Genomic DNA, 25,623 nt, shown 5'->3' with positions numbered 1-25,623 from the left:
CAGCCTCCGGAGTAGCTAGGATTACAAGTGTGCACCACCACACCCAGCTAATTTTTGTATTTTTAGTAGAGATGGGGTTTTGCTGTGTTGGCCAGGCTGGTCTCTAACTCCTGACCTCAAGTGATCCGCCCACGTCAGCCTCCCGACGTGCTGGGATTACAGGCGTGAGCCACCAAGCCTGGCCATTTCTTTCTTTTTTCTTTTTTTTTTTTTTTGAGGTGGAGTTTTGCTCGTCACCCAGGCTGGGGTGCAATGGCGCGATCTCAGCTCACTGCAAACTCTGCCTCCCGGGTTCAAGTGATTCTCCTGCCTCATCCTTCCAAGTAGCTGGGATTACAGGCATGTGCCACCACACCTGGCTAATTTTGTATTTTTAGTAGAAATGGGGTTTTACCGTGTTGCTCAGGCTGGTCTTAAACTCCTGACCTCAGGTGATCCACCCGCCTCGGCCTCCCAAAGTGCTGGGATTATAGGAGGGAGCCACTGCCCTGGCCTCTTTTTTTCTAATTGCAATTTTTATTGAGATAATTGTAGACCCCCTTTTTATTTTTTGCACTAGCATTATGTACAAACCTCTTCTTCATCATACCCTTGTCCAATTTCTCCTTGTCATGTTCTCCTGCCCAAGGATTCTCCGTGGTGATGAATTTTGAGGTAGCCAAAAGCAACAGTGGCTTTGCAAGGGCTTGCTCCTCCCACAGTAAAAACTCTATAAACCCTTGTCCTCCAGGTGGTGGATGTGCATGCACCCTGGCGGCATCTGCTACTCCCTTTGCATAAGACGGGAGGGTATACGTTTCCTGAGCTGATCTGACCCTGAGAGCCAGGGTGGGTGAATGCTATTTTGTTGCTGGTAGATCTGTGAGCCAATGGAGGGTCAGGATTGGGGTCCTGCTGGGGAGACCATTTAGTCGTCTGGCTCCAGGGTATGGGGGGAGGTAGAGTGGGCAAACACAGGGGAGGCAGGGCATGGTCCAGCGCTCACAGGTGCTAGGGAGGCTCATGCACCACATTGGAAAAAGGTAGGGAAGTCTAGCAGGGCTGGGCTGGGGGTGCTGGGGCTGCTACTGGCTGAAAGTCATTTTAGGGAAATTTACTGGGTGAGCAAGCTCTGGGCCTCCCTCCCTATCTCCTGCTACTGAGAAGTCAGGCCTTGCGCTATAAAATGGGGGAGAGGGGTGGACAAGTGCAGTCGCATGCATGGGTTGGGGGCATCTGCAGTGCTTCCCCTCACTCAGCCCTTAACTCTGGGTGGGCTCATTTCTCACATGCAGTGTCCAGGGCAGGCCCCACCATCTCCTGGTGGGACTTGGGGTACTTTATGCCTGTTCAGATTAGGAGAAGACCACTCCCTCCTTCTTGCTCTTCTGTTACCCGTGGGTCATGGGCTGGGGCTTGTGGCAGGCAGGCAGTCTAGGCATCCACGTGTCTGGGGGCTGAGACAGAGGCTGGCAAGGGCTGACTGACGCTGGGTTCTTCTCCTAGGAGCTTCGGCTGGGGCATCTCCCTGAGGAGCAGCATGGAGCAGCCTAACAGTAAAGGCTATAGCCCAGGAAGGGCCCCTCAGGGCCCAGAGTGCAGCAGTGCTCCTGCAGTCCAAGCGGGGACCCACAGGGGCCTAGAATATAACCCGGGGAAGATTCTTCTAGGATCAGACTACGGATTGGGAAATCCTCCAGCCCTTGACCCCAAGCTCCCACATTTACCCCTGCCCCCGGCCCCACCCACGCTCTCAGACTTGGGGCAGCCCCGGAAGTCACCCCTGACAGGCACTGATAAGAAGTACCCGCTGATGAAGCAGCGTGGGTTCTACTCCGACATCCTCAGCCCTGGAACCTTGGATCAACTTGGGGTGAGTATGGCAGCCATCCCTTACCAAGCCTCAACCCTTCCTCTGGGCTCCGTTCACCCATCCTTTCATCCTTCTCTCCATCAGTCAGTCCATCTGTTCATTTAGCTGTCTGTCTATCAATCTGTCCATCTGTCTTTCTATCCATCTACCCCCTATTCCCCCCTCATCCATCCTTCCATCCATTTTTCTCACCACCCATCCATCTGTCCATTCATTTGACAACTCATTACTGAGCTCCTGCTGTGTGCCAGGTCCTGGATGGAGCCCTGGAGATGCAGCAGGGATGAGACGCCCACGTCCCTATTGTCGTTGTCGTGGGGCAGTGGCTTTGGTAGGGAAGACCCCTTCCCCTGGCTCTGGTTGGGAAGGTTCCACAGATGAGGTGATGTATTGCTGAGATCTAAGAGACAGGATGTAAGAGTGGGGCCTGGGAGCATGTTCCAGGCAGAGGAGACAACAGGTACAAAGACCTGGGGTCCCTGAGAGAGGGCATGGCTGTGTGAAGAAGAAGGCTAGAATGCGAGGGGAGAGATAGAGGGAGGAGGCTGGGGGCAGGGGAAAGAGGGGAGGGAATGACGAGGAGAGAATTCAGAGTCCTGTAGGTCCCAGGCAGCCTTAGGCTTTAGGCCAGGGAGGGGCCAAGAAAGACAGGGTAAGGACCCCCTGATATGCATTAAACCTGCAGTGCCAGTGGCCCTTGGGAGAGGAGGTATGTACAGAGATACCTGCTGGCCTTGCAGTACCTGCTTCATGGCTCAGCCCCGGGATGCACTGTGGAGTGTTCTCTGATCAAGGAGGGGAGCTGGGCTGGACCAGAATGGGGTGGGGCCAGGATGTCCTGGGTAGCCACAGCTTGTTGCCCACTGTGGCCTTTGAACGGGGAATTGTGCATACTCACTGGTTCTACCCACTCCTGTGCTCCTGGAGTGCTCCCTGGTAGGCCTCAAGGGAGGCGCCTGGGCTCGCGGTCCCTCCTGGGTCCTGCCTGTCCCTGGGAGGTTGACACATACTCAGGGCTCCATGGTTTGGTTTCAGGAGGTGTGTCGTGGCCCCCGAATGAGCCAGAACCTCCTGCGGCAGGCTGACCTCGACAAGTTCACCCCAAGAGGTCAGTGCTCAGGAGGGCTGTGTGAGTGGGTCCCGGTAGGTATTTCAAAGCAGGCTTTTGGCCTCAGGGAGACAGCCTTTTCTTGGCTGTGGGCCCCAGCTTCCTTAACTGTGGAGCAGGGATAATAAGAAACAGGGTGCTTCACAAATTCCCACTCATGCTGAGTGCTCAGCCACAGCTACCGAGTCATTACTCTTAGTGGAGCCATGACCTTGACACTGGGCTGGGCTGGGCTGCCAGGGATCAGAGCTACAGCTTTCTTTCCCTGGCTGAGGTCAGAAGGGCATATGGGTGTATTTTCTGCCTCCTCTGGAATGTGGGCCCTGAAGAGGCCAGGACTGTCTGAGTTGCTTCCTGCTGGGGCCCCAGCACCTAGAATAGGACCTGGCTCAGATAGATGCCTGGGAGATCCCTGCTGAAGGAGGAAAGGGGGCCTCTCCTCTCAGGCTCATGGAGAGTCTCAGAGCACAGCTGGGGTGGCGAACACTGGGACAGGTCTGCAGGGGCCTTCCCCAGTGGCAGAGGGGAGAACAGGGGCTCCAGGAGAAGCTCTGAGTGGTGGTGAGGAACTGCGCAGGTGGCCTCCCACCTGGCCAGGGTTTGTGCCTCTCCCCTGGCAGACAGGATGTCTGGATCAGGCCCAGATGCCCTGTGGCTCCCCCTGTCTGCCCTTCCTCCCCACCCCCAGGAAAGACTTGGCTCCTTCCTGCCGCTGTCCAGACCAGTCCTCTTGGAGCCCACAGGCCTTAGAAAACATCACAAGCATGTACATTTGTGCACTTATCTGAGGGTCTGGCCTATTGTTTCCAACAGTCTCACAAGTATCTGTGACCCAGAAAATGATTACTAACCACAGATCTCAGCACTGGGGGTATTGGGAATGGTGCTCCTGCCACACATGGCAGGGTGGGCAGGGGGTGATCGGCAGATGGCAGCTTTGCCCACATGAGAAAAAACAGCCCCTAGCGGCACAGGGTAGTGTCAGTCAGGGCTCTCGGCAGCCAGTAGTGGACATTCACTCTGCTGCCCGAGGGCTGGGGTAGCCTGCCCTGGCCCGCAGACGCAGCAGGGTTGGGAGGCCAGGCATGGGTCTCTTCGCCCTGGCTCCTTCTTGGCCACTGAGTGGGTCCTTCTCCATTGACCATCTGGTGTCGCGGGCAAACTGAGATGGATGGTCACCCTATCAATGGGTCTCTCCCCACCAACTCCCCTTCCCCCAGGTATGGAATGGAAGCCTCTGTATACCCTGCTCATCTAAGTAGGGACAGTCATTTTGTGACTTGAGGGTCCTGCAGGGCCAGAGTGGTGGAGCCACCCACAGTATCCAGGATGCCTCAAGCTGGCAATGGCCTCAGGGAATGAATATCAGACTCCGATATGCTGAGGGGGCCTCTGCAGTAGGGGTGGGAGGAGACCATCCCATTTCATCTTCCTACCCAGTGGTAACCCTCTCCCTTGTTGAACTCAACACCTGGCTTGAGCAATGGCCCCTGGTGCTGGGTGGTATGGAAAGGAGTGGTCAAGCATGCTGGCTCTGGACAGGGAGAGCAGGGCCAGGACAGACCTTCTGGAAGCCACCGTCCCTCCAGGCTCATAGCCCCAGGACACCTGGTGCCATGCCTGTGTTCTCCCAGCCACTGCCCAGCCACAGGCAAGCTCTGAGCTTCCCACACGCCAAAGCATACTACCTGGTTGGTGATTTATTTTATGGGGTGGAGGCTGGTTGTTGGGTGCTGGCCTGAGCCCCGAAGCCCCTGCCCCTGCTTCTGCCTGCAGTTGGAACCTTTGAGGTTCCTGAGGACTTCCAGGAGCGCATGGAGCAGCAGTGCATCGGGTCCACCACCCAGCTGCTCACCCAGACTGACTTCCCACTGCAGGCCTACGAGCCCAAGGTGCAGGTGCCTTTCCAGGTGCTGCCAGGCCAGCGTCCTCGCAAGATTGAGATCGAGAGGTACGGCTGGGTGGGCTGTGGGGAGACTGTCCGGGAGGTGGCATCCACCCGTCTCGGGATGAGGAACTTCAGATCGCCAGGTGACAATCTTCATGGCAGAGCCTGTGCACAAGTGTTTAGATCGAATCTTCTAGCCCTTTGGTGTCTTAATAGGAACAATTTACATATTATGGAGTTGGGGAAGGTGGCATTGAGGTCAATGAATGGGACTGTGGGGTGGGACAGAAGGGCAGTTGGAGCCCAGGACACCAGCCCCACCCACCACACCACTTCCTGATGAGTCTCAGAGGGGCAGAGGGCTTCAGAGGGGTCTCTCGGCCACACCCCTGTCCCCACAACCCCGTAGGCCCTTGTGGACACCCATGGAGCCACCTCACACGAGCCAAGCCATCCTGAGGTCCCCTCCCTGCCCTTGACCAGGAGGAAACAGCAGTACCTGAGCCTGGACATTGAGCAGCTGCTGTTCAGCCAGGGCATCGACTCCAGCAAGCTCATGCCCAGGCACCTGGACCCCCAGCATCCCCAAACCATTGAGCAGGGCCATGACCCACTCTTCCCCATCTACCTCCCACTGAAGGTGAGCCGGGCTTCCACAGATGGTTGAGGGACAGGGGCAGAAGTGCAGGACCTCAGTGGAAGCTCAGGAGTCAGATCTGAAAGGGGATTCCCACACCAGTCACCAGCACTCCCTTGTCAAACAGGGCAGGTCAACAATAGGAACCCATCCTAGGTACTTTGAGCATCCTAGATGGGGCAGGTGGGGCCCCCAGCCTCCCTGGAATGCTGAGTCTTTGCTTCTTCCCTGGGCAGCCTGTATGCCTGGCCTCGGCCTCGGTGCCACCCATGTGCAACCTAGATGCAGCCCAGCTGGACTGTGGAGTAGTCCTCCCTGACCAGTGCCCGCCTCAGGGTAGGCAGCTGCTTCTGGGCTCACTGAAATGAGAAGAGCAGGGATGGAAGAGGGAATCAGTGCCACCCCCTTGGGGTATAAATCAGGAAACGAATCCAGGGAGGAGAAAGAGGGAGCATGGCCTGGCTCTGGCTTTCACCTACCTCCCCTCCCCTCCTCTCTGCGGCCCTGAGTGTCTTTCGCCTGGTGGTCCCTGTAAGGAGGTAAAGCTGAGTCTAGCTAAGGGCTGCCTCCTGACAGCCCCGAATCTCACCAGTTCCAAGTTGAAGTAGGGTCCCCTGGAAAACCCAAGGGCCACCTCTTCCCTTGGTCCTGAGCTAGGTGGCCCTGGGCAGTGGGAGAAAGAACCCACCACCTGCTCTGGGTCCCTGGACACCCCTCTGCCTGAGCCTCAGGTGGCTTGGCTGGATGGGGATCTAGGGTTTCACCCAACCAGATGCTGTGTACCCCTGGGAGCAGCAGTGGAGAGGCTCAACCCCCAGTCCTAGCAGTGGAGAGGGTCAGCCCCCAGCCCCCAGTCCCACCTTGCAGCTCTCTCACCTGGGGAGGGGATTACTTAGGCACCCCATCCTTTGGCACACCCAGTCCCACCTGGGCCCTACTAGAGGAGCTGCTTCCTCCCAGTGTTGGCCTGCTTTCTTCCAGGTATTTGACAATGAGGACTTTGACTGCCGGACTCCCAGAGAGTGGATCAACATGGGCTTGGAGCCAGGGTCTCTGGACAGGAAACCTGTCCCAGGAAAAGCCCTCCTGCCCACTGATGACTTCCTGGGGCATGGTGAGCAAGGCCAGTCTGGAGTGGGGGCACTATCTCATTCCAGTAGCAGCCCTGTCACAGACTCCTGGGCTCCCCTGGGACCTGGCAGCCACCAGAGGTGAGGGGTCTTTCAAGACCTCTCAGCTGGTAGACAGGCCTAGGAGCTGGCCTCACAGAGGCAGGAATGCAAGGACCAGGGAGAACATTGTTGGGAGAGCTGGAAAAGGGACAGCTGTCTAGTGTTTTGAAAAATCGTTGATTTATTGGTAGTAAAATATGTACATGCTCATTGGGAATGTTGAAACATGCACGAGGGGCACAATTCCACTCTCCATCCCTCCACCCAGAAGCCCCATTGTTGCAGCTCTAACCGTGGCCTCTCAGCTTTCACTTTTGTGTGCACAACACACACCATCACACGCTTGCTCACAAACACACATCCCCATCATCACACACATTGACAAGCACATTCACTGTCACACGCCCCCAACAACCGCTCTCATGTACACATTTTCACCACACGGAAACACACTCGCCTACTGTCACCCATCCACAACCACTGTCACACCTCACCATGCCCACTTGATGCCACACAGGTTTGCCTTGTCTTGGCCTTGTCCGTATCTGCCCAGGGAGTGCCCCTGGCTACTCCTTTGGCCTCAGGCCTGCCCCAGCGGCTGTGGAGGCTCTCCCGTTTCCTGCTGTGGAAAGCAGTGCCAGGTGGGCATCCATGGCTGACATCTCGGCCTGCACGGCTGGGTGTCGATGCAACATCCTAGGAAGGTGTGGGCCATCATTTGGGAAGTTGGAGGTGGCTGTTCCCCTGTGCAGGGCTGAAGGCTGCTCTGCTCCCCACCTGATGGGTGGACAAGATGCTGTGAGTGGGGAGTGGGAGTGGTCAGCTCCAGGTGGGAAGCAGGATTGTGAGAGCCATGACTGGTTTTAAGACTGCGCAGTGAGTCCATTGAGCAGGCTGTAAATTTATGTTTCATTTTAAAAACATGTTAGTGCTAGAATCAATTTCTCTGAACTAGACAAGAAGCCCAGAATGTTCCCTTTATTTTGGACTTAATTACAAAAATAATTTACTCAACTGTTCCCAGATCGCCAATTCCTGGTGAGAAAACCAGAAGGTTTGGGGCTGCATTAGCCTTAAATGCACCAAGTAGCAGCCTCCACCAAGGTGCTCTGCTTACACCCCTTCACATGGCCCTGGTCTGGGGTGGTGGCATGCGGGGGAGGAGGGGTGAGCAGGGAGGGGCTCTGCCGGGGACCTCTTGTTTTCTGCTGGGAGCTTCCAGTGACATCTTTTCATCTGAGTTGAGCCGAGACAAGGCCAGCATTTTCAGAAAGGCAATCTACTAGGAAGGGAAGGGAAAAGCAAAACAGAGAAGCAAAATAGGTGAGCTGTAGGCCTTCTTTACCCATCCTTTACTCAGCTAGCTGGTGTCAACAGGTGGGGAGCATTTCCTGAGAATTCCAGCCCTTCCTTCCTCAACCCAGTCTGTAGAACTCAAACAAAACAAAACAAACAAACAAACAAAAAACCAGGGGGCCAGGTGTGGTGGCTCATGCCTGTAATCCCAATACTTTGGGAAGCCAAGGCAGGCGGATCATGAGGTCAGGAGTTCAAGACCAGCCTGAACAACATGATGAAACCCCGTCTCTACTAAAAATACAAAAATTAGCTGGGCATGGTGGTGTGCACCTGTAATCCCAGCTACTCGGGAGGCTGAGGCAGGAGAATTGCTTCAACCTGGAAGGCGGAGTTTGCAGTGAGTGGAGCTCACGCCATTGCACTCCAGCCTGGGCAACAGAGCGAGACTCCATCTCAAAAACAAAAACAAAAACAGAAACAAACAAAGCAAAAATAAACAGTTTTTATCTCGGCTCACTGAAACTTCCACCTCCCAGGTTTAAATAATTTTTGTGCCTCAGCCTCCCGAGTAGCTGGGACTTCAGGCACACATCACTACTCCCAGCTAATTTTCTCGTATTTTTGTAGAGACGGGGTTTCACCAAGTTGCCCAAGGTGGTCTCGAACTCCTGAGCTCAGGTAATCCGCCCACCTCTGCCTCTCAGAGTGCTGGGATTATAGGCATGAGCCATCGCGCCTGGCCTCAGTTTGTTTTTAAGCCACTATGTATTGCGGCTGCTCTGCTGGGCACCATGTGTGTGCATCTTCCTTCTGCAAAAGTTTATCGAACACCTGCAAGGTACTAGTTTCCATTCCAGGCCCAGGGACACAGCTGTGACTGAGATGGGACAAAGTCGCTCCTGCCCTTAGTGAGTTGACACTAGTGTGAGCAGGTCAGCTGTGAACCAGGAGCTGATGCATAAGTAGTATGACTTTCAGCACTGTGAGGAACAGAATGGGGTAACAAGTCAGAGAGTGCCTGGGACAGGGGTGCTATTTTAGGCACAGAGGTTTCTCCTTGGTGAAGGGAACAACTAGCAATGAGGCGACCTGAGTGGAGAGTGTTCCAAGCCAAGGGCACAGCCAGTGCAGAGGCTCTGCAGTGGGAACAAGGTCGAAACTCACAGGAATAGCCAGACATACAGTGTGGCTGGAGAGAAATGTGTGAGGGGCAGCGGCAGGAGGTAAGCTAGAGAAGTGGGCACAGGCTTTCAGCCCAGGAAACCAGTGGGAGGCCCAGCCTGACCAAAGAGCGGCTCCTGGCCTGCCCTGCCCTGCCGTGCCCTGTTCTCAGATGAGGGGCCCGGGGACCGAGCAGCCAGGGGCAGCCTGTGGGGAGGGCTTCACCTTGGCCATGGTCACCTTGAAGGGGGTCCAACTCATTCATGACCTTTACAACTGGGTTCTCAGCAGGTCTCCTTTAACTTGGGGCTTTCGTGCCACCTGTCCCAGCCTCCCGTTGACCTGTGTGTCTCTCTGCCCTGGTGGAGGTTATGCTGAGCACCAGGGCAGAGAAGCCTGGTCTTTCTGGCTCTGCCTGCAGCACGGGGTTCCTCAGAGGCCAGCTCAGCTGGGAGGAAGCAGGGCCCTGGCTCTGCTGGAGCAGAGAGGAGCATCCCAGCGGGAGAGACACCAGACTGGTGATCTCTGAGACCCATTCCCAGCGCTGCTGCCAGCACTCAGAGGCCCCTTCCTGCCCCCATGGCAGGGGGCACTGTTGGAATTTCCCCTCCTATTTCAGAGGACCCCAAGAGTCAGAAGCTGAAGTACAAATGGTGCGAGGTCGGCGTCCTGGACTACGACGAGGAGAAGAAGCTGTACCTGGTACACAAGACAGACGAGAAAGGCCTGGTGCGAGATGAGATGGGGAGGCCCATCCTGAATGCAGGGGTCACCCCTGAAGGTATGAGGTCCTGCCGCTGCCCCAAGTAGACCCCCAGCTTGGGCCTGGCCGGCCTGTGACTGAGGCCAACTCTGCCCAGGGCACTGCCAGATCAGGTCTGAATTCAACTTTTCTGTTTGCCCAATGCCCTGACCGGTGAGGACCAGAGGACTCATCACTCAGAGACCCCAGAAAGGGCAAGTGGCCATTATTTGGCATGTCAGCTCTGAGCCCAAGTCCCATCAATAAGTGATGCCTGCCCTGGGTGTGGGATCAAGGGATGGGCACTTGAGCAGCCATGCCTGTATAACTCCTTGTCTAAATACTTTTCTTTTTTTTTTTTTTTTTTTTTTTTTGAGACAGAGTCTGGCTCTGTCACCCAGGCTGGAGTGCAGTGGTGCAATCTTGGCTCATTGTAACCTCTTCCTCCCGGGTTCAAGTGATTCCTGTGCCTCAGTCTCCCAAGTAGCTAGGATTACAGGCGCCCACGACCACACCCCAGCTACTTTTTTGTATTTTTAGTAGAGACAGGGTTTTACCATGGTGGCCAGGTTGGTCTCGAACTCCTGGCCTCAAGCATCCTCCCTCCTCGGCCTCCCAAAGTGCTGGGATTACAGGTGTCAGCCACTGCGCCCCAGCCTTGTCTAAGTGCTTTCCCATCCGTCCATGACACCTTGTGAGATGGGCTGGGCAGGGAGTGTCGTCATGCCCATTTCACAGATGCAACAGGGGGTCAGAAGAGGGAAACAATTTGTTCAGGGCCACTGGGCATCCACGGCACAGCCGGCCGGAACCTAGTGTTTCAGCCCAGAAAGCCTGACTGTGTGTCCCCTTCTCCCTCTCACCCGGCCCCCAGGAAGGCCACCCCTTCAGGTCTGTCAGTACTGGGTGCCACGGATCCAGCTTCTCTTCTGCGCTGAGGACCCTTGCATGTTCGCACAACGTGTGGTCCAGGCCAACGCCCTGCGCAAGAACACGGAGGCGCTGCTGCTCTACAACTTGTATGTGGACTGCATACCCTCTGACGGCCAGCGTGTCATCAGTGAACAGAGCCTGAGCAAGATCAAGCAATGGGCCCTGAGCACGCCTCGGATTCGCAAAGTCCCCTCGTGAGTCCCCGCTCGGCCTTCCCCATTCTGGGCATCGCCTTCTCCAGGGAACCTTCCCATAGGAAGTTGGTGCTACTCCAGGGTGGAGCTCCCTCAGGGCTCATCTGTTTGAGACTGTCCTGCCTATTGCCCTATGGACTTGGTGGGGCCTCAAACAATTTTTTGTTCATCTCCAGGTCTCTCATTATCCATATGGACTCCTGGATCCTTATTTTATTCAAAGGGTTACAATTGACTACTTTTTAAAATTTTTGGTGCTCAAATTGTCCTAGATTTGGCCAACGGGAGACTTTTCAAGCTAATTCCTGTGTCGTTTTACCATGTTTCCATCATTCTTCAAAACCCTTAGATGATGATTTATTAGCAAGATGCCCCTAAGATAACTTTACTTTCTGGCACAGCAAGAATTTCCAGGCTCATTATGTACTTTCCCAGGTCCAGTCCTGAAACCAGCTGTTTCTCCAAGGAAGCTCTTTTTATTTATTATTTTAGTGTATTTTTTGAGACAGGTTCTTACTCTGTCACCCAGGCTGGAGTGCCTGGAGTGCAGTGGGGCGATCTTGGCTCACTGTAGCCTCAGTTTCCTGGGCTCAAGCAAGCCTCCCACCTCAGCCTCCTGAGCAGCTGGGACCTCGTGATCTACCTGCCTTGGCCTCCCAAAGTGCTGGGATTACAGGCGTGAGCCACTGTGCCCGGCCAACTTTTCTAAACTTTTAATTTTTAAAAAAAACTTTTTTTTTTTTTTTGAGATGGAGTCTCACTCTGTCACCCAGGCTGGAGTGCAATAGGTGGATCACTTGAGGTCAGGAGTTCGAGACCAGCCTGGCCAATATGGTGAAACCCCGTCTCTACTAAAAATACAAAAGTTAGCTGGGCCTGGTCATGGGTGCCTGTAATCCCAGCTACCCAGGAGGCTGGGGCAGGAGAATCTCTTGAACCCGGGAGGTGGAGGTTGCAGTGAGCCAAGATCACACCACTGCACTCCAGCCTGGGTGACAGAGTGAGACTCCATTAAAAAAAAATTTATATGTATATATAATGTGTATATATATAAAATGTATATATATATATTTTTTGGTTTCACTTTCTTCCCTCTTTTTTTTTATTGTACTTTAAGTTTTAGGGTACATGTGTACAACCTGCAGGTTTGTTACATATGTATACATGTGCCATGTTGGTGTGCTGCACCCATTAGGTATATCTCCTAATGCTATCCCTCCCCCCTCCCCCCACCCCACAACAGGCCCTGGTGTGTGATGTTCCCCTTCCTGTGTCCATGTGTTCTCGTATTTTTTTCTTAAATCCTTATTCTATAAGCTTTTTTTTTTTGAGACGGGAGTCTCGCTCTGTTGCTGGAGCGACAGGCTGGAGTGCAGTGGCACAATCTCGGCTCACTGCAAGCTCCGTCTCCCGGGTTCACACCATTCTCCTGCCTCAGCCTCCCAAGTAGCTGGGACTACAGGTGCCCGCCACCACGCCCGGCTAATTTTTTTGTATTTTTAGCAGAGACGGGGTTTCACCATGCTAGCCAGGATGGTCTCGATCTCCTGACTTCGTGATCCGCCCACCTCAGCCTCCCAAAGTGCTGGGATTACAGGCATGATCTATAAGCTTTTTAAAAAATGTGTGATTTTTTTTTGCTTTTTAAACAAAAAAAGCAATGGGTGATTGTTTTGGTTTTTTTTGTTGTTTTTTTTTTTTGCTACTCTCCCGAGTAGCTGGAATTACAGGTGCCTGCCACCATGCCCAGCTAATTTTTGTATTTTTAGTAGAGACGGGGTTTCACCATGTTGGCCAGGTTGGTTTTGAACTCCTGACCTCAGGTGATCCGTCTGCCTCGGCCTCCCAAAGTGCTGGGATTATAGATGTGAGCCACCGCACCTGGCCCTTTTTCCCTTTTTTTTTTTGTTTTTTTGAGATGGAGTTTTGTTCTTGTTGCCCAGGCTGGAGGGCAATGGCGCAATCTCAGCTCACTGCAACCTCCGTCTTCTGGGTTCAAGCGATTCTCCTGCCTCCAAGCGATTCTCCTGCCTCAGCCTCCCGAGTGGCTGGGATTACAGGCATGTGCCACCATGCCCGGCTAATTTTGTATTTTTAGTAGAGACGGGGTTTCTCCATGTTGGTCAGGCGGGTCTCGAACTCCTGACCTCAAGTGATCTGCCCACCTTGGCCTCCGAAAGTGCTGGGATTACAAGCCTGAGCCACTGCGCCCGGCTCCTTTTCCCCATTTTTTAAATGGGATTATTCATTTTTTCCTTGTACAGTTGTTTAAGTTTCTTATAGATTCTGGATATTAGACCTTTGTCAGATGCATAGTTTGTGAATATTTTCTCCAGTTCTGCAGGTTGTCTGTTTACGCTGTTGATAGTTTCTTTTGCTGTGCAAAAGCTCTTGAAGTAGGTCCCACTCTTCTATTTTTGTTTTTCTTGCAATTGCTTTTGAGGACTTAGTCATAAATTCTTTCCCAAGGGCAACATCCAGAATGGTGATTCCTAGGTTTTCTTCTAGGATTCTTATGGTTTGAAGTCTGACATTTAAATCTTTAATCCTGGCTGGACGAGATGGCTGACACCTGTAATCTCAGCACTTTGGGAGGCCGAGCAAGGTGGATGGTTTGAGCTCAGGAGTTCAAGATTAGCCTGGACGACATGGTGAAACCCCATCTCTACCAAAAATTACAAAATAATTAGCCAGGCATGGTGGGGCGTGCCTGTTGTCCCAGCTCCTTGGGAGGCTGAGGTGGGAGGATCACTTGAACCTAGGAGGTGGAGGTTGCAGTGAGCCGTGCTGGTACTGCTGCACTCCAACCTGGGTGACAGAGCCAGACCCTTTCTCAGGAAAAAAAAAAAAGAACAACTTAAATCTTTAATCCATCCTGAGTTAATTTTTGTTTATGGTGAAAGGTAAGGGTCCGGTTTCAATCTTCTGCATATGGCTAGCCAGCTATCCCAGCACCATTTATTGAATAGGGAGTCCTTTCCCCATTGCATATTTTTGGCAACTTTGTTGAAGATCAGATGGCTGTAGGTGTGTGGCTTTATTTCTGGGCTCTCTATTCTGTTACATTGGACTATGTGTCTGTTTTTGTAACAGTACTATGGTGTTTTGGTTACTGTAGCTTTGTAGTACAGTTTGAAGATAAGGTGATGCCTCCAGCTTTGTTCTTTTTGCTTAGGTTTGCTTTGGCTATGCAGGCTCTTTTTAGGTTTCATATGAATTTTAGGCTAATTTTTTCCTAGTTCTGTGAAAAATGACTTGGTAGTTTGATGGGAATTGTGTTGAATCTGTAGATTGCTTTAGACAGTGTGGCCATATTAACAGTATTGATTCTTCCAGTCCATCAGCATGGAGTGTTTTTCCATTTGTTTGTGTCATCTCTGATTTCTTTTAGCAGTGTTTTGTAGTTCTTCTAGAGATCATTTACCTCCTTGGTTAAATGTGTTCCTAGGTATTTTTTTTTTTTTTGTGGCAATTGTAAATGGGATTGTGTTCTTGATTTGGCTCTTAGCTTGAACATTATTGGTGTATGGAAATGCTCCTGATTTTTGTACATTGATTTTGTTTCCCGAAACTTCACTGAAGTTGTTTATCAGTTCCAGGAGCCTTTTGGCGGAGTTCTAATGCTTTTGGATCTGCATTTTACTTTGTTTGATATCAACATAGCAACCTGACATTTTATTATTTCTATTTGCCTGATAAATCCCTCTATTTTGAGCCTTTCTAAACGAATTCATTTTAGATCAGTTTCTTACTTTCAGCATATAGTTTGGGTTTTATTTGTGAGCCAAATTTAAAACCTTTTTCTCGTAATAAGTTAAGCCCATTCACATTTATTGGTATGGCTAATAGGTTTGGCCTCAACTCAGTCATATTACTTCATATTATAATCATTATGTGTATTGTAATACAATGCTATGTTTCTTTCTCTACATGATATGTTTTCTTAGTTCTCCTATTTTAAAAATTTCTTTTGGCGTTTAGGAAGGTCTGTACCTTTAGTGGTTTCTTTTATAGTCTCCATTATCCCCTGCTTTCCTACTTAACCCTTTAGTATCTGGCCTGTTTCATTGTTGTTGTTTGTTTTGTTTTGTTTTGAGACAGGGTCTTGCTCTGTCACCCATGCCACAGTGCAGTAGCACGACAATCATAGCTCACTTCAGCCTTGACCTTCTGGGCTCAAGCTATCCTCATACTTCAGCCTCCTGAGTAGCTGGGACCACAGGTGTTAGCTATCACGCTTGGTTAATTTTTGTATTTTTGTAGAGATGGGGTGTCCCTATGTTGCCCAAGCTGGTCTCAAACTCTTGGGCTCAAGCAATCTGCTCACCTCAGCCTCCCAAAGTGCTGGGATTATAGGAGTGAGTCACCATGCTCAGCTCTACTTAATTAATTAATTTATTTATTTATTTTTGAGATGGAGTCTTGTTCTGTCACCCAGGCTGGGGTGCAATGGTGCGATCTCTGCTCACTGCAACCTCTGCCTCCTGGGCTCAAGCTATTCTCCTGCCCCAGCCTCCTGAGTAGCTGGGATTACAGGCGCCTACCACCATGCCTGGCTATTTTTTGTATTTTTAGTAAAGAAGGGATTTCATCATGTTGGCCAGGCTGTTTTCGAACTCCTGACCTCAAATGATCCATCTGCCTCGGCCTCCCGAAGTGCTGGGATTACAGGCATGAGCCACTGTGCCCAGCCTCTACTTAATATTTTAACTGTTAAAATATTATTACTATTCCTCCACACTCATCTCCACCTTTTAGTCTTCAACTTACAATAAACTCTATTAAACGTATCAATCTTTTTTCTGAAGTCTCCTATCATCTCTTGGTTGTATAAAGTTCCTTTTCTAGTAGATTCCTCATGAAGAGCTCAAGGGTATAGAGTTCCTTGAGTTGTCACACATTTAAAACGTGAAGGACAGCTTGACCAGATATAAAATTCTTAGTTCACAGCTTTTATTCTACAAGTTTTTAAAAAATGCTCCACTTTGGTTGCCTTGCCTGTGTGGTGCTTTTAAGAAGTCTGAGGCTGGCCAGGCATGGTGGTTCACGCCTGTAATCCCAGCACTTTGGGAGGCTGAGGTGGGTGGATCGCCTGAGGTCAGGAGTTTGAGACCAGCCTGGTCAACATGGTGAAACCCCATCTCTACTAAAAATAACAAAAAAAAAAAAATTAGCCAGGTGTGGTGGCAGGTGCCTGTAATCCCAGCTACTTGGGAGGCTGAGGCAGGAGAATTGCTTGAACCTGGGAGGCAGAGCTTGCAGTTAGCTGAGTTTGTGCCACTGCACTCCAGCCTGGGTGACAGAGCCAGACTCCGTCTAAAAAAAAAAAAAAAAAAAAAAAAATTCCCTTGAATTATAGTTTTAAATCTTGGTTCTGTTCCATTCTTTTGTTTTTCTTCATCAAGGATTCCATTATGTATCTATATCTCTATGTAGGTATGTATGTATCTTTTTATATATTGCTGCTGGTTTGCGTATCTTTTAATTCAACCAGTTTCCGACCCTTTTTAGTTTTTTCTTTCTAATTTTATTTATTTTTAAAAATTTATTTTCTTTCTTTTACTTCTTTTATTTTCTCTCATTTTTATTCTCTTGGTTATATCCTGCCTTTCTTCAATTTACTTCATTATGCTTTGATTTGACTCTGTTTTCTCTTGAGCACCTTGTAATTTCAGCTTCCTCCCTGAGAAAATTTTATTTTCCATTTTTTCCTTGAGCTTAATTAAGTCTCTTTTCTTACCAACATTTGTCCATTTATATGTTTTATGTTTGAATTTCTGATTCAAGGTGGTTTTTCAGATGCCCAAACATTTGTTTAGGCTATTTAGCTGAAGTGTTGTTTTACAGTTTTCTTCTGCTTGGTCCTTGTTTATTTTTTTAGGGGTGATGGAAATTTTATCAGTTAAAATGTTCTTGTCTTCTCAAACGTCCAAACAAAGCTAAAAGATGCTCTCTTTTTCTTATAGAAGCAAATGTAGTCGGTGTTCACCTATTCATTTCAGGATTTGGAGTGATTTGCAAGCTTTCTAGTTCAAGGGCGCCCTCTTCTGTCAGTATTGCACATTAGTTTTTTTGTTTTGTTTTTTTTTTTTAGAATGCGCTCTGTGTGTGTGTGTGTGTGTGTGTGTGTGTGTGTGTGTGTGTGTGTCTGTGTACACACGTGCTGGGAAGAGGGATGTGGATCCTCCAAGGTTTTTGTCCTCTTATCTTGCGGAACTCAAAATTTCACTTTTGCTTCTTTTCCCTTATCCTCCAGTCTACAAATGACCCCTTTCCTTCTACCTCCTGTCCCATAAGTCATGCCTTTCAAAGAACACTGCCTTGAATTGCATGCCCTTAAATCCCTTTCTTGTAGTAAGTGCTCTGATTTACCAGGGCTTTTTTTCAGTATTTTTACAGTTAGGGTTACTTTCTCTTTTTTTGAGATACAGTCTCACTTTGACCCAGGCTGGAGTACCGTGGCATAATCACAGCTAACTGCAACCACAAACTCTTGGGCTCAAGTAATCCTCCTGCCTCAGCCTCCCTGGTAGCTGGGACTACAGGCATGTGCCACCACACCCGCTATTTTTTTTATTTTTTGTAGAGATGGGGGTCTCACTTTGTTGCCCAGGCTGGTCTCGAATTCCTGGGCTCAATTCATCCACCCGCATCGGCCTCCCAAAGTTCTGGGATTACAGGCATTAGCCACTGCGCCCAGCCTGGGTTACTTTCTCTTTCTGGTAGGATTTTATTTATTTATTTATTTATATTTATTTTTTGAGATGAAGTCTTGCTCTGTCACCCAGTCTGGAGTGCAGTGGTGTGATCTCAGCTTACTGCAACCTCTGCCCTCTGTGTTCAAATGATTCTCCTGCCTCAGCCTCCCTACTAGCTGGGACTACAGGCGCTTACCACCATGCCTAGCTAATTTTTGTATTTTTAGTAGAGACAGGGCTTCACCATGTTGGCCAGGCTGGTCTTGAACTCCTGACCTCAGGTGATCCACCCACCTCGGCCTCCCAAAGTGCTGGGATTACAGGCATGAGCCACTGCGCCCGGCCTCTGGTAGGATTTTACAGCCATCTTAGGGTTACCACTATTTCCCTTTTCTGCAGTTTTTCTTAGACTGCCCTTGTTCTCTGTGAAAACTTGCAGCAAGAGTGTGAGAGACAGCTCACTGGAGATAGACTTTTTTTTTTTTAATTTAAAGATAATTTGAAGTCTAGGCATTCTGCTTATTCTAGTTGTGCTGAAGGTGTGGGTTTTGGTAGTGTTAGTTTTTCCTTCCTTCCTTCCTTCCTTCCTTCCTTCCTTCCTTCCTTCCTTCCTTCCTTCCTAGGATATGTTGGGAAATTTGAATCAATATAGCCACCTTACCTCGGCTGTCCAGAAGTCTGTTTCTTGAATTTTGTTCAATTTATAATGTTTTTGGCTTTAAGTATCAAAGATGCTGGTCTCGGATTGTCTTAGACAGCAGGGAAGTGCATTCCTGTACCTGTAGCAGGAAAACCAATGCAGGACGCCCCAGGGTTGGTGCATCAGGGCTCTGTCTGCAGTGTATGCTGGCTTCATCTTCAGGTGAGATGGCAGCAGCAGTTTCATGACCACAACAAGGGTTGTCTTAGATTGGGTTCCCTAGAAGCAGACCCTGATTTGGGGACTCTTATGCAAGCGATTGATGAAATCCTCTCAGGAGAAATCTATAAGGAAGTGAAGGAAGCAGGGTATAATAGAAGAAGCAGCTGGTAAAATATGGTTTTAGAAGTCTAGTCTCAGCCTGATCCTGTGGGAAACTCTGGAGCAAGCATGGCACCACCGAATTTGTGCTGGAGGGAGCCAGAACAAGAGGGCTTGACTTTTTTTTTTTTTTTTTTTTTGAGGCAGGGTCTTGCTCTGTCCCCCAAGCTAGAGTGCAGTGGAGCAATCTTAGCTCACTGCAAAGGGCTTGACTTTTATATCTCTGCATCAGTGGTTGATCATAACTGGGACATGTTCCCACACCTAAACCAACTGCAGTCGGGGCAAGCTCCACCACGACTGGCTTGGACTAGCTGAGATGTACCCCTGTAGCTGGGGCTGTAGTCATCTTCCCCTGAGTCAAGTGAGGAAGGATGGAATTCTGGAACAAAACTGAGGAAGAAGGGAGGGAGTGGATGTCAGGCCAGCAAGCAGCCATGTGTGGAAGTACCCATTTTGTGCCAGGCACTGGGGACAGAGCAGTGAACATTTCCAACAAAGAGCCTGCACCCTGGGGACTCTCAGCCTGGCCAGAAAGACAATGAAAAATCTGGGTTTTTAGGGTTCTAATAAGTGCTGTGAAGACCAAGCGAGAGAAGGGAATAGAAATGTCTCAGAAGGGCTTCTTTATATTAGGCGGTCAGGGAAAGCCTTCCTCACAGTGGTGATAACATTTGAGTTGAGGTCTAAAAAAGTAAGGGAAGAAAAGGATTCTGGCAGAAGGAACAGCATTGCAGAGGCTGAGGTAGGGACAAGTTTGTGGTACTTGAGGAGCAGGGCAGGGTTACTGTGGCTGGGATGCGGAGAGAGATGTTGGTCGGGGAGGCTGGACCACAAGCAGGGGCAGAGACGCGGCCACGGGCCGACAGTCTGTGCAAGCCATGGGTGGTGGTGAGCAGAGGAGTGGCTTGATCATTTGCATGTTTAAAATATATTTTTTCCAACTCAAGTGGAGAATGAGTTGTAAGGGGGCAAGAGTGGAAGCAGGGAGATCAATGAGGAGACTAATGCCATAATCAGGGCCAGAGATCATGATGGTGGCTTGAACCAGAATAGTAGCTGAGCAGCAGGGGAGAAAGAGATATATTTGAGGTTTCCTCAGAGGTGGAGCCAATGAGAGCTGCTAATGGACTAAATGCAAGCTCACCCCAGGTCTGGGGATTTCCAATCTCAAAGCCCAGTTTCAGGATCAGGTGCAGGGGTCACCCACCCTCGGGCCCAGTCATGGTGTTGCACATCCAGTAGCGGGAAGAGACCAGGGACCCCTCCCTAGGGCTTTGGTCAGTAGGGTGTGTGCAATGCTGTTCAGAGACAAGGAGGCTAGTGGGGATAGGGGGCAAGCGAGGGACAGGGGATGGAGAGAAATGAAGAGCTTGCTTTCCGACATGCTGGTTCTGACACGTTGTGAGGCCCCCAGTGTCAGTGTTGAGTGGGCTAGTGGATAAATGAGGGGAGAGAACTGCAGATAGGTGTGAGGGTTCTGGCTGAATAGAATAGGTGGTGTTCAGAGTCCGAGGCTGGAGGAGCTCACCTGGTGGGAGGTGTAGCTGGGGAAGACAAGGGGTCTCAGGACCCCTGGCATAGGCCAACGTTTAGAAGTCAGGGAGGTGAGGAAGATCCAGGGGAAGGGTGTCCCAGAAGCTCCGTGAGGACAGCAGTGCAGCAGAGTAGGAGGGAGCCACTGTGCCAAGTCTCTGAGAGGCCAGTGAGATGAGGCAGAGCCTGGAGCGGCCTCAGGGGCAGCGAGGGAAGAGATGAGGATGGGAAGAAGTGAGCACACCAGTTTTTCTTAAAGAAACACAAAGAGGGCCGGGCGCGGTGGCTCACGCTTGTAATCCCAGGGCTTTGGGAGGCCGAGGCGGGCGGATCACGAGGTCAGGAGATCGAGACCACGGTGAAACCCCATCTCTACTAAAAATACAAAAAATTAGCCGGGCGTGGTGGCGGGCGCCTGTAGTCCCAGCTACTCGGAGAGGCTGAGGCAGGAGAATGGCGTGAACCCGGGAGGCGGAGCTTGCAGTGAGCCGAGATTGCGCCACTGCACTCCAGCCTGGGTGACAGAGCCAGACTCCGTCTCAAAAAAAAAAAAAAAAAAAGAAACACAAAGAGATAAAGTCAAGGGAGGGAAGGAAGTCAAGGAGCGGCTTCTAACGTGGGACATACTGGAGTGTGTGGGGACCCCTGGGAGGGCGTGGGAGGGAAGGCAAAGAGACTGAGGTGGCTGAGCTTGCTGGGCTCTTCCTGAGAGCAGGGCATGCCTTCTACCCTGGCAGAAGGCAGGGAGATTCCGGGGTGCGGAGATGGGGTCATTTCTGTCCAATGGCTTCTGAGTTCCAGATGAAATTCGAGGGACTTCACCCAGTGAGGGAGGGCGTGTCTGTGAGTTGGCAGAGAAGGTGAGAAAGAGTCTTTTCCAGGTTCGGAGGGAGTGAGTAGATTTCTAGGCCAGGTTGAGGGTGTGTGGAAGGTGAGACCAGTCCCCTGCCTGTGAAGTTCTCCAACATCCCCCAGCTCTGGTGCAAGTATGGGCTGCAGGAAACTGAGGTTCCCTTGTGGTGCCATTACCAGGGCTAAAGGGACTATTCAGAGGTGGCAGGGGTGGGAGGGAGGGAGAGATCAATGGAAGAGACCAACTCAAGGAACAGAAAGGCCCGTCCACAAAGGATGGAGATGCCGGCTGGCTCAGATGAGGCCTGAGCAAGCCAGGTGCCGGAACACAGCAGCATAGGCAATGTGTGCTGAGGAGTGAGTGAGTGAGCGAGCAAGCGAGCAAGTGAGTGAGTGAAATGGCCTCCAAGGGGTCTGCCTGTGTGAGGACGGGGGAGATGGTATGCACGCTCACCCCAGGTCTGCTGATTTCCAATCTCAGAGCCCAGTTTCAAAGTGAAGTGCAGGGGTCACCCACCCTCAGGCCCAGTCATGGGCACATCCTGAGTTCTCAGCACCTTCCAGGCGCTGCCATGATTGCTCGGTGAAAGCAAAGGAGCTCAGTGGCAGGCATCTTCCACTGCGCCATGGGGTAGCGGGCGGGGGTGCTGCAGGGGAGGTGCAGGCAGTGAGTGGCACTCTGTGAGGCTTCCAGGCCCAGGACTTCCTGCACCCCATCCCACTGTCTGGGGCCTGCCTTGGCTCCCAGAGACTGGCAACAGAAAATGGGGACAAGGGGCAGAAAATAGGGGACAGAAAATGGGGACAAGGGGCATGAAAGAAGCAGGGGAGGTGCACTTAGAGGTTAGTGGCTCAGGGCCGGATGGGGGTGTGCCCATGAATCCAGAGGGGAAGCCCTAAATGCGTGTCCCCAGGTCCATGCCAGAGCAGAGCCTGGGCCCTGGCTGGGGTTCACAGGGTGTGGAGCCCCTGATTCCCCTGTCTCCCATCTCCATGGGCAGGGTTCTAGAGCACCTCAGCAGTCTCGCCAGAGAAGTGAGCTTGGACTATGAGCGCAGCATGAACAAGATCAACTTTGACCACATTGTCTCTTCCAAGCCCGAGACCTTCTCCTACGTGACCCTCCCCAAGAAGGAGGAGGAGCAGGTGCCTGAGCGAGGTGAGCGTCACTGGACCAAGACGGGGGCCCCATGGCCATCCACCTGGCCAGAGCCCCCTCCCACCTTCCCCTCCAGGATCGTCTGCCCTGCCACTGAGGGCATCATCAGCCCAACACTCCCTGCACCTCCCCTGTCTCCAGCACTTGTCCCACTTCTCCCCGCTGCCTGGAGGGCTCTGGACCGGGGGAGGGGAAGAAGGCTCTTTTTGAACATATTAGTGGGAATAGCACAGAAGTTGCAAGGTGAATGTGTACTAGGAAACAATGCTTCAGCAGTAGGTGGAAGGGGCTCTGCTGATCTGACCTAGAGGATAGTCCTTCTTCCTCCAGTAGCAAGAGAGGAGACCGAGTCTCAGAGCAGGACCCCGGGGCCTGAGAACCCTCCTTGCTTTCAGCTCATCTGCCAACCTTCCTAGACTCAGCTTCCTGCATGTCACGTACTCCCGACGCAGGCTGGGGTGTGGACAGTGGGCATTCCAAGAGGTTCTGGTACCCACCCTTTCCTTCCTTGGTGCCCCAGGGCAGGCTGTGCACAGACCTTAAGCTTGTGTGCAGCATGGGCAGGAGTGGATGAGGAGAGGGTTCTTGGTTCTCATCTACTTCTCAGAGGAGCCTGTGACTAGGGGGTCCTGGAAGGAATTCCTTTACCCATCTCAGAGTAGGCACCTCACTGAAGAGCTTCAGCGCCACTCTGGCAAACTATGGAAAGGCGGGGCTCAGGGAACGCCAGTCACTCTTCAGGGAGAAGGCAGGAGTCACAGCCCTCCTTCAAGCACCGTGTGGATCTGTCCTGTCCACTGGTTTGGCCAGGCAGGGTCTGATCCTGGCCCTTGGCCCCTACCCCTGCAGGGCTGGAGAGTGTCCCCAAGTACCACTTCCGGGAGCAGAAGGAGGACTTCACTTTCTTGTCCCTGCTCACACGGCCAGATGTCATCACGGCCCTCAGCAAGGTGAGGGCCGAGTGCAACAAGGTGACCGCCATGTCCCTGTTCCACTCGAGCCTCTCCAAGTACAGCCGCCTGGAGGAGTTTGAGCAGATCCAGTCACAGACCTTCTCCCAGGTTTGTGGGCGTCAAGGGCACAGAGGGGCAAACGCAGGGCAGACCCTTAGAACTGGCAGGTACGGGTCGCGGCTGCAGCGGAAGGCTAGGGTCAATGGGCCACGTGGTGAGGCTGTGAGCCCCTGCTTTTCTCAAAACCTGGCCTCAGCCTCTTCCTAGACCTTACTGGAGGCTGGGGTGGGGATCAAGGGTAGTGGCTCATCTTGGAGAGAAAGGGAAAACCAGGGCAGGCTCTCTTTCCAATCCCTTTCCATCCCAACTCTGGTTGCCTCTGAAGCAGATCCCTTGTCTTAGAAGGGGGAGCAGGAGCCTCAGGCACCCCCATGTTGACCTGTGGATTGGCGTGTGAGGGAGGTAGGGGTGTACCCCCTCCTCACTCAACTCTGTCTCTGTCAGTCTCTCCACCTCATTCTCTGTCCTTCCCTCTTGGCCCGTTTTTGTCTTGTTCTCTGTCTCTCTGCTTCTCTCATCTCATTCTCTGGGTCTCTGTCTCTCGCTCATGGCTGGAGGGAAAGTCCTGCTTCTGCTGCCCTGTCCTCCCTCCCTCCTTTCTTCCCTCCTTCCCTGCCCAGCAGCCCTGGGCCCCCAGGGTCACATGAGGCTGTTGGTTGGCAGGGCTTGGCAGTAAGTTGGGGTAGGGGACATCCCTCCGCAGTCAGATGAGCCCTGAGCCGCCCCAAGTGCCCTGGTGCATAGAGTCCCTGAGTGCAGCTATAGGTGGTGGGTCCCCAGGGTGGCCATATGATGATGACTGTGGCCACTCCAGGTGCAGATGTTCCTCAAGGACAGCTGGATCAGCTCGCTAAAGGTGGCCATGCGCAGCAGCCTGCGCGACATGAGCAAGGGCTGGTACAACCTCTATGAGACCAACTGGGAGGTGTACCTCATGTCCAAGCTGCGCAAGCTGATGGAGCTGGTGAAGTACATGCTGCAGGACACACTGCGCTTCCTGGTGCAGGACTCACTTGCCAGCTTCTCACAGTTCATCAGCGACACCTGTTGCAGCGTGCTCAACTGCACCGATGACATGGTCTGGGGTGACGACTTAATTAACAGCCCTTACAGGTGGGGCCTGGCAGGGCGGAGGCACCTGTTGACACCAGAACTGTTCCTTGCTAGGCCCCAGTGGCTGGGATGGAGCAGGGTCAGGGACCAGGGCCAGGGTGCCCATCCATGCCAGGTCCCAGGCAGTAAGGAGAGCCGAGCTCCCTGCAGGCTGCTGGGCAGTGTCCTGCCAGCCCTGGCTTGCATTGCTTCTGGTGACCTTCATTCACTCGATCATTGAGTTACTCAGTGGAGAAATATTCTTTGAGCACTTGCCATGAACCAGGCATGGTTCTAGGGGAACAAGAGAGGCCCAGTCCCTGGTCTCATGGGAAAGACAGGCAGCAAGCAGATAAGTAAATACACATGGTCATTGCTGGTTTTGGCAGGGGCCATGATAGACACTGGGGGTGGGTCAAGGAGGAGGTGGCATCTGTGCCAAGACCTGAGATGTAAGAAGAAACAAGTTGTGAGGCGATGCGAGGTGGAGGCAGGTACAGGCGGAGAGATCAGCATGGGCAGAGGCACTGAGGGGAGGATGGGCCTGGCGCAGTTGAGGAAGGAAAGACTGGCCAGTGTGGCTGGAGTCAGGGAGGGGAGGGAGGGCTGCTCAGGATGGAGTGAGAGAGCTCGCAGGGACCAGGCCAGATATCACGGGGCCTCCTGAGGTCTCAGCTGGGGGCTGGATTTATTCTAAGTACAGTCAGAAGCCATCAGAGGGTTCCAGCTGGGATCCAGGCTTGGTTCTTGCTGCGTAGCGGAGATGGGAAGCCAAGGAAGATGGGCTCCTGGGGAGAGTGGGGGGGCTACAATGCCTAGGCCCTGGCAACCTCAGCACAGGGGTGGGGGGCCTCCCTCTCTTGTGGTGCTCATGGACCTTGGGTCATCTGAGGAGCAGAGGAACCTGTTTGGTTGGCCCGGGTCTTCCTCTCTGGTAACTTGGAGGTGTCTGGGAGGAAGGAGAAGGCAAGTATTGTGCATGGAGAGGCTCAAGGGTCATAGCGCTGGCAGGAAGGGCAGAGGACTGCCCCTGCACACAGGCCTCCTTGGCCTCTGCCCACAGTCAGCCCGCCATTGCCTGCAGGCCCCGGAAGAATCCCCTGTTCATCGTGGACCTGGTGCTGGACAGCTCTGGGGTGCACTATAGCACCCCACTGGAGCAGTTTGAGGCATCTCTGCTGAACCTCTTCAACAAGGGCATCCTGGCCACCCATGCGGTGCCCCAGCTGGAGAAGGTACATGCTGCAGCCTGAGCAGGCCCCAGGC

General features: G+C 52.1%; 1 protein-coding gene across 1 annotated transcript in view; it reads left to right on the top strand.

The window, feature by feature from the left end:
• DNAH1 (dynein axonemal heavy chain 1) overlaps nt 1–25,623 on the top strand; it is an 83,904-nt gene that overhangs the window by 4,907 nt on the left and 53,374 nt on the right. The window contains exons 3-13 of the mRNA XM_030811652.1: nt 1,486–1,852; nt 2,888–2,960; nt 4,737–4,911; nt 5,332–5,488; nt 6,467–6,599; nt 9,737–9,898; nt 10,734–10,986; nt 22,095–22,252; nt 23,102–23,313; nt 24,080–24,378; nt 25,442–25,592. Of these exons, the coding sequence (XP_030667512.1) occupies nt 1,486–1,852; nt 2,888–2,960; nt 4,737–4,911; nt 5,332–5,488; nt 6,467–6,599; nt 9,737–9,898; nt 10,734–10,986; nt 22,095–22,252; nt 23,102–23,313; nt 24,080–24,378; nt 25,442–25,592 (2,140 nt within the window). The remainder of the gene's footprint in view (nt 1–1,485; nt 1,853–2,887; nt 2,961–4,736; nt 4,912–5,331; nt 5,489–6,466; nt 6,600–9,736; nt 9,899–10,733; nt 10,987–22,094; nt 22,253–23,101; nt 23,314–24,079; nt 24,379–25,441; nt 25,593–25,623) is intronic.

This window comes from Nomascus leucogenys, chromosome 4 (assembly GCF_006542625.1).
Source record: "Nomascus leucogenys isolate Asia chromosome 4, Asia_NLE_v1, whole genome shotgun sequence".
Classification (NCBI taxonomy): Eukaryota; Metazoa; Chordata; class Mammalia; order Primates; family Hylobatidae; genus Nomascus; species Nomascus leucogenys.
The sequence above is the reverse complement of the archived record's forward strand: the minus strand, read 5'-3'. Positions and strand labels throughout refer to the sequence as shown.